At 50.7% G+C, this 7676-nt stretch overlaps 1 protein-coding gene across 2 annotated transcripts; it reads right to left on the bottom strand.

Annotated features, from left to right (window-relative positions):
* Nucleotides 1-4804: 4804 nt before the first annotated feature.
* LOC101525061 (periphilin-1-like) lies at nucleotides 4805-6031 on the bottom strand. 2 transcript variants are annotated; one of them, XM_058674423.1, is made up of 3 exons: nucleotides 5956-6031; nucleotides 5730-5796; nucleotides 4805-5660 (listed from the first exon to the last, which is right to left on the bottom strand). In XM_058674423.1, the coding sequence occupies exons 1-3, from the start codon at nucleotides 6029-6031 to the stop codon at nucleotides 5015-5017; spliced, it is 789 nt and encodes a 262-aa protein (XP_058530406.1). In that variant the 3' UTR covers nucleotides 4805-5014. The 2 variants fall into 2 exon arrangements, with proteins under 2 accessions (XP_058530406.1, XP_004595162.2); XM_004595105.2 differs by having other exon boundaries at nucleotides 5730-6031.
* Nucleotides 6032-7676: the final 1645 nt, after the last annotated feature.

Below are 7676 nucleotides of genomic sequence, written 5' to 3'. Positions count from 1 at the left end.
TGGTGCAGCGTGTTAAGCTGTAGTCTGCATTGCCGCCATTCTAGGCAGGTGCCAACCAAAGGCCTGCTGTTCCATTTCCAGTCCAGCTCCCTACTAATGCTCCAGGGAAGCCAACAGAGACTGGTCCAAGTGCCTGGACCCCTGCACCCACATGGGAGACCTGAAGGAAGCTCCTGGCTCCTGGCTTTGACCATTAGGGTTATCTGGGGAGTGTGCAAACATATGGAAGATCTGTCTGTTCCTCTCTCTGTAAGTTTGAATTTTAAATAAATAAATCTTGAAATTACAAAAAATTCTGTGGAGGGCCCAGAGCAGTAGCCCAGCAGCTAAAGTCCTCGCCTTGCACACGCCAGGATCCCAGATGGCCTCTGGGTCTAATCCTGGCAGCTCCACTTCCCATCCAGCTCCCTGCTTGTGGCCTGGGAAAGCAGTCGAGGACGGCCCAAAGCCTTGGGAACCTGCACCCATGTGGGAGACCCAGAAAGAAACCCCTGGCTCTTGGCTTCAGGTCAACTCAGCTCCAGCCATTGCGGCCACTTAGGGAGTGAATCAGCAGACAGAAGATCTTTCTCTCTGTATATCAACTTTCTAATAAAAAATAAGTATTTTTTAAAATGTTCTGTGGAACTGTAAGTTATCTTTTATTTGATGCTAAAGAAAAAATACTACTAGCATTTTAACTAGCACATCACTGTACATAGTTACAGAGTGCATGGGGATATTTTGATACATGTGTAAATGTATAACGTTCAAATTAGCATCATTACATATCGTTACCTCAAACATTCATCATTTCTTTGTGGAGACAACATTCAAAATCCTCTCTTCCAACTCTTCAGATATATACATTATTGTTAACCTTAATCTCTTATGTTAAAATAAATCACCAGGTTTACCAAACTTCATATCCTGCTTATCAAACTTTATATCCAAACAACGTCTTCCAGGCTCCCCTTCTCCCGGTCTCTGTTGACACTATTCTACTTTCTACTTCAAGTGCAACCAGCTGAAGACTCCACATATATTTTTAAAAGAGAAACAGAGAGGAAGATCTTCCGTCCTATGGTTCACTCCCCAAGTGACCGCAATGGCCGGAGCTGAGCCGATCCAAAGCCAGGAGCCAGGAGCTTCTTCCGCGTCTCCCACACAGGTACAGGGTCCCAAGGCTTTTGGGCCATCCTCGATTGCTTTCCCAGGCCACAGGCAGGGAGCTGGATGGGAAGTGGGGGCGTTGGGATTAGAACCAGTGCCCGGGCCCGGCGGCGTGGCCTAGTGGCTAAAGTCCTCACCTTGAACGCCCCGGGATCCCATATGGGAGCCGGTTCTGGTCCCGGCAGCTCCACTTCCCATCCAGCTCCCTGCTTGTGGCCTGGGAAAGCAGGCCAGGACGGCCCAATGCATTGGGACCCTGCACCCGCGTGGGAGACCTGGAGGAGGTTCCTGGTTCCCCGCATCGGATCGGCGCACACCGGCCTGTTGCGGCTCACTTGGGGAGTGAATCATCGGACGGAAGATCTTCCTGTCTCTCCTCCTCTCTGTATATCTGACTTTGTAATAAAAATTAAAAAAATCATTTAAAAAAAAAAAAGACCCGGTGCCCATATGGGATCACACGCATGCAAGACGAGGACTTTAACCACTATGCTATCGCGCCGGGCCCAGACTCCACATATTAATGAGCTGAGAGTTTTTGTCCTGCCCTGTCTGCTCCTCAAGGTTCACCCTCGTTGCTGCGGACGGCTGGACGGCATCCCTCCTTCTGGCTGGAGTGCATTGTGTTACGTGTCCTTCCACCCCAGCCTCCTTCTTTGACTTGGAGAGTGTACAGCACTGTGACAAGCATGGGACCGCACACATCCCATCAGAAGCTCACATGGGCACTGTGCATACATATCTCCGCCAGCACTGTCTTTGTTCTAACTGGGAGCGTGCTAATGCATTATGGTTGCCATGTCCATTTCCCTGGTGACTAGTGGTGTTCTTGAGAAATATGTGTTCAGGTCTTTTGTCCATTTGTGATAAAAAGATTGGAGCCAGCACAGTGGCATAGCAAACTAATCCTCAGCCTGCTGGTGCTGCAGTCCCATGTGGGTGCCAGTTCATGTCTCAACTGGTCCACTTCCGATCCATCTCTCTGCTTATGGTCTGGGAAGGCAGTGGAGGTTGACTGAGGTCCTGATTGTACCCACACGGGGACCAGTGCCCTATGGAATGCCAGTATGATAGGTGGTGGCCAACTTGTCAAGCCACAACACCAGCCCCATTTTGTCCATTTGTTTTTTAAAGATTTATTTTTTACTACAAAGGCAGATATACAGAAAGGAGGAGAGACAGTGAGGAACATCTTCCGTCTGATGATTCACTCCCCAAGTGAGCGCAATGGCCGGTGCTGCGCTGATCCAAAGCCAAGAGCCAGGAACTTCCCCCAGGTCTCCCACATGGATGCAGGGACCCAAGGAGTTGGGCCGTCTTGGCCTGCTTTCCCAGGCCACAAGCAGGGAGCTGGATGCGAAGTGGAGCTGCCGGGATTAGAACCAGCGCCCATATGGGATCCCGGCACGCTCAAGGCGAGGACTTTAGCTGCTAGGCCACGCCGCCGGGCCCATTTTGTCCATTTTTAATTGAAACAGATGGGGAAGTGTTTTGTTTGCTTGTTTTGTTTTTTAACTCTAGGACTCCTTAGCTGCTTCTGTATTCTGGCTCTAACCGCTTTGTCAGAGGGACAGTTGGCACGTAGTTCCTCCCACTCCAGATGCTCTCCTTGCCCTGAGCAGAGATGCTCCCGTTGGCTGTTTTCCACCTGCACGTTTAGAGTTTCACCCAAGGCCCCGCTGCCGGAAGCATTTCTCCTGTGCGTTTTCTTCCAGTGAACTCACACTAAGTCTTCACTGGAAGTCTTTAATCAGCACTTTGAGCTGATTTTTGTGGAGACATAGGGATCTACTAAAACTACCGAAATTTAAAGACATTTTGATAAAGTTCTTAGATTCTAGATAAACATACCATAATAAATAATGTTTCTCAATGCTCACAAAAAAAAAAAAATTACTAGGAACAGACGTGGGAGGCAATCCATGCACCACGTTGATACAAAGCAAGAAAACAAAGAGAGACTACATTGAACAAGAGAAGTGTTTACAAGGAGACCTTTAGATCTTATGGAAGATTAGGGTGTCATTTACAAGTTGCACAGTGTTGCTGGATGGGAGGACTTCCCATGAGAAAACCTCAGTGCTTCTCAGACTCACATTTCAAAGCAGCTGCAGCTACCCTGGCCTCCTCCTACAGATGTGCCACCTTGGCTCGCGGCTTCTCTGCGCCCTGAGCCTGCGCCCTGCGGCCACGTGCAGTGACATGCGGCTTCCAGCCAGAGCCCAGCAAGGGTGGCTGTCCCAGCCCTCTGCGCTCCCCGCTCAGCTTAGAGCTCCTCCAGCCCATTGCTGGGTCAACTTCGGGAATATACAGTTGTTGTTTTTGTTGTTTTTTGTTTGTTTGTTTTTTACTTAAACGTAGCTGCTTTATTTGCAATTTTAAACTGAACAAAACATCTTACAGAATGGGGTTTTCCTGTTGATCACTGAAGGCTTCAGAGTCAAGTAACAATTTTTGTCCCTGGGCCTACTAAAAACGACAGGGTAAAAGCAAATATCCCGCCAAGTACATTCCCTGGTACATACTGAATTGTGCTATCCGACAATTAGACTGGAAAGGTGGTTCCAAACCCCAAGGGATTTAACACTGCAAAGACCACAGGACTAGGTGCAGAGCAGGCTACTGTGGCCATGCTAGAGAGAGTAGGCGTGGAAGTGAAGCCGAGGGGGGAGGATTGCTGGCCCCGTATTCCCACGCCCCACGCGTGTGTTACGGAGACTCTCTAGCCGAGGGAACCCTCTGTTAGGCTTGCGTTCTCACGTTTACTTGTGAAGTTGTGATACCTGAACTACCAGAACAGGGCTGCACCAGAGACCCAGGGCCGTGGGTGGCAGCACATGGATGCTGGGCCAATAGTTCTTGGCCTTTATAATACACATGACAAAGCATGTGACATCAGGGCACAGTACCAGCGGTGCCTTCACGCCAGTTAGGTGAGCACAGCATTCGGACGGTGACAGCGAAGGGCCCTAGCAGCCCACGGAGCAGTGTTCACTGTTGCCCTCAACCAGGCTTGAAACTGATCAATTGGGTACCATGCATGTGGAGGCACCCGTCATAGACAGGTCACATTATTCACGTTACATTCACTCTGGGGTTGCTCCTTCAATACTTTCAACAAACGTTATCAAAAAACTGGCCATGTCGGAGAAGGCAGTGGGAAACAGGAGGCTGGAGAAGGCCCAGTGAGGAGGCAGCCCAGGTCCTGGGACCGCCTCACTCTCCATCGGGGTGCCCCTGGGCTGCAGCCAGTGCCCCAGGAGGCCCAGTGGCCCTGCAGCACCTGGAGGGCACTGCTGAGAACACCCGCCTGCCCTGGCACAGCCCAGGAACCCTGGGTAACCTGCACACGCTGTAACTGTGGGCATTTTATCAGCCATTTTCTCAAGTGGGAAAGATGGCCTATATAGAAAAATTAAAAGTAGACTTCTGGATATTTCAAACATATTTAATGTTCAGGAACTCCCAACTTTAAACCTGAGGCCATCCCCTGAGGGGGCCTACTGACTGCTCTGTCTTGTCCACTGGGACCCCCACGTGTCCCACGTACCAGGACGCTACACTCCAACATAGATGAAATGGAATGCCTGGGCCCTGGGCATCACAAACATGGTGCCAAACAGAAACTCGCGCAGGAAGGACACACGGGGCAGGCCAGCGCGCGGCTCTCTGGGGCTGACTCTCAGAGCGGGAGCCATCAGCTGTCCCACGGCCACTGTCGCAGGGGGAGACGGTTCTCCACGACAGAGCTGCTGAAGGAGCATTATTTGACATGGAAAGGTGGTCACCTACCACAAAGGACGTCTCTTCACTGCAAAACGTCCATCTCTGAGGGATTTACACAGCCCAGGGTTCAGGGCCTCTAGAAACACTTCTCTGCTGAGCGAGGAACCTCCTGAGGTGGCTCTCCGAGCCCAGGACTGGCAGTGTCATACTGGGCGATGAAGCGTTGGAGCTCCCCCACGCAGTGCTCGGCCAGTTCCTGTAAGTTCTGCCTCAGGGCAGGCTGGATGGACTTGGCCAAGGAAGGGTCCTTCTCCACCAGCATCTTCACAACCAGCCCGAACGTTTCACAGTCTTGCCGGTAAACCTCCTCAATCTCTCTGGTTTTCGTTGCTATAGCTTTAGAACGAGTGCTGAGCTGGCTGTCTTCAAAGAATTCCACGCCTTGGGGCGCACTGGATTCAGGTGCCTCGGGCTGCTCGATGAGCAAAGGTGTGGTGGCTTCCGCCTTTGATGAAGGAACCGCTGCAGGCGAAGTATCCCGAGATGTTTGCAAAGACTGGACAGGTCTCTCTTGACTTTGATGCTGGTGCAGTGAGTAAGTTTTGCTTCTTTCCGCAGAGTAGCTCCTGCTGCCGACGCTGGAGCAGGACCCGCTGCAAGGACAGTCCTTGCGGCCCATGGAACAGCCGGGGAGCAAAGGAGCGCCTCTTTCACGCGGACACCGGTCTCTCCCGTCGCTGGAAGAGTGGACACTTGTTCTTCTGAAGCCATCTCTCATGTCCCTCGTGAAGGAGGGAGTTTGCCATCGCAGGGGCCGCGGGGGGAGAGGGAGTAAGGGCTTCGCGGTTCGCCTCTCCCCGTGCTGAGGCTGTCGGCTGGCAGAAAGCCCCCATCCAGGCCACCGACAGGGAGAGTCACCTCCTCTGTGAGGCGGACCACTTCTTCCATCAGAGAAACGGCGGTCCTCGTGGCACTCCCGGTAATCAGCATGACTGTAGTGCCTGCTGTAGCTTCCTCCACCCGGTCTGTCCAGCAGTGGGGGCTTCTTTGGCACAGCATTAACCACTCCGTGGCAGCCATCAGCAGGGTGGCTGCGCCGAGGCACGCGTCCCCTTGGGGGTCTCTCATAGTCGCACCGGCCTTGAGGCCACATCTCACCTCCTGCATCAGCCACGACTGGCCGCCGGAAACCAGGAGCGCGCCGGCCAGCCGCCACCCAGCCACTTCCGGCGCGCGCTGTGACGTCCTATACACAGGCCTACAAATTACCCCTTTATCCTCTAGACGATAAAGTTGGCTATACCAGGACACAGAGAAGTCTAAATTTCTTTTTTTAAAGGATTTATTTATTTTTATTGGAAAAGCGGATATGCAGAGAGGAGGAGAGAGAGGAAGATTTTCCATCCGATGATTCACTCCCCAAGTGAGTGCAATGGCCGGAGCTGAGCCGATCCAAAGCCAGGAGCCAGGAACTTCTTCCGCGTCTCCCACACAGGTGCAGGGTCCCAAGGCTTTGGGCCGTCCTCAGCAGCTTTCCCAGGCCACAAGCAGGGAGCTGGATGGGAAGCGGGGCTGCTGGGATTAGAACCGGCGCCCATATGAGTTCCCAGCGCGTGCAAGGTGAGGACCTTTAACCACTACGTTATCGCACCGGGTCCAGAAGTCTAGATTTCTACTTATCATTTCTAATAATTGTTTTTTGCTTTCTTTCTTTTTTTCCTAAATAAATAAATAAATAAGATTATGGAAGTCTTTAATTGATTTTCCAAAGGCTCAGACTTGACTTCCCATACATTTATACTTTTATTTTTTATCTCATTGACAACTGCTATCTTCATTTTTCCACATCTTAAAGGTTTTTTTTCTTAAAATTTTATCTTAATAATAAAACAATTGGTTGACTGTAAAAATCTTCCTGGATTGGGCCCGGCGGCGTGACCTAGCAGCTGAGGTCCTCGCCTTGAAAGCCCCAGGATCCCGTGTGGGCGCTGGTTCTAATCCCAGCAGCTCCACTTCCCATCCAGCTCCCTGCTTGTGGCCTGGGAAAGCAGTTGAGGATGGCCCAAAGATTTGGGACCCTGCACCCGCGTGGGAGACCCGGCATCGGATCGGCGCGCACCGGCCCGCTGCGGCTCACTTGGGGAGTGAAACATCGGACGGAAGATCTTCCTCTCCTCCTCTCCTCCTCTCTGTATATCTGACTTTGTAATAAAAATAAATCTTTAAAAAAAAAAAAACTTCCTGGATTGCAGCTCTAGCTGTGTTCTTCAATTTTGTAGTAAAATATTTTTTTTTTTAACTTATTCCTTCTCTGATCTAGATGTTAAAGGAAAAACCTGCTTAATTTCCAAGTGTTTTTCCCTCAATCATTTTGAGAGATTTTTTTTTTTTAACCGAGCTGTTCCTACTGGTTTGAATAGAGAATGTGACTCCTAGATTCTCGGTATCATCGAGATTTCCTGAGGCTTTGTTTGGGGACAAGAAATTCCTGCTGCCTGGGAACGTGGTACAACCCATAACAGTGAAACTAACCCTAATGTGTTCCTCAAATGTCCTGCGTCTGGGACAGCTGACATCCACCATTTCCTGAGAGGGACGGAAGCCACGACCATGACCCAAGAACAACTGTACCAGAGGGAAGAGAAAAACTGTTACAGTGGAGCCTTGTGGAGGAGGCGAACTTGGACACACGCGTCAAAAGGCTTCCCGGGCCTTCCTTGCTGAGATGTGAAATGGGATATTATGCAAACACATGTATTTTCACCAACATTTACTAAAATGTAGGTTTCAATGCAATA

The sequence above is a fragment of the Ochotona princeps genome, chromosome 16 (assembly GCF_030435755.1).
Source record: "Ochotona princeps isolate mOchPri1 chromosome 16, mOchPri1.hap1, whole genome shotgun sequence".
In the NCBI taxonomy this organism is placed as follows: Eukaryota; Metazoa; Chordata; class Mammalia; order Lagomorpha; family Ochotonidae; genus Ochotona; species Ochotona princeps.
The sequence above is the reverse complement of the archived record's forward strand: the minus strand, read 5'-3'. Positions and strand labels throughout refer to the sequence as shown.

Bases quoted from the DNA above. Each gene is read 5' to 3' on its own strand.
- LOC101525061 (XM_004595105.2), bottom strand. From the start codon at position 6,031: ATGTGGCCTCAAGGCCGGTGCGACTATGAGAGACCCCCAAGGGGACGC. The intron at 5,661-5,729 runs GCGAACCGCGAA...CTCCTTCACGAG, and splicing joins CAGCCTCAGCACGGGGAGAG to GGACATGAGAGATGGCTTCA.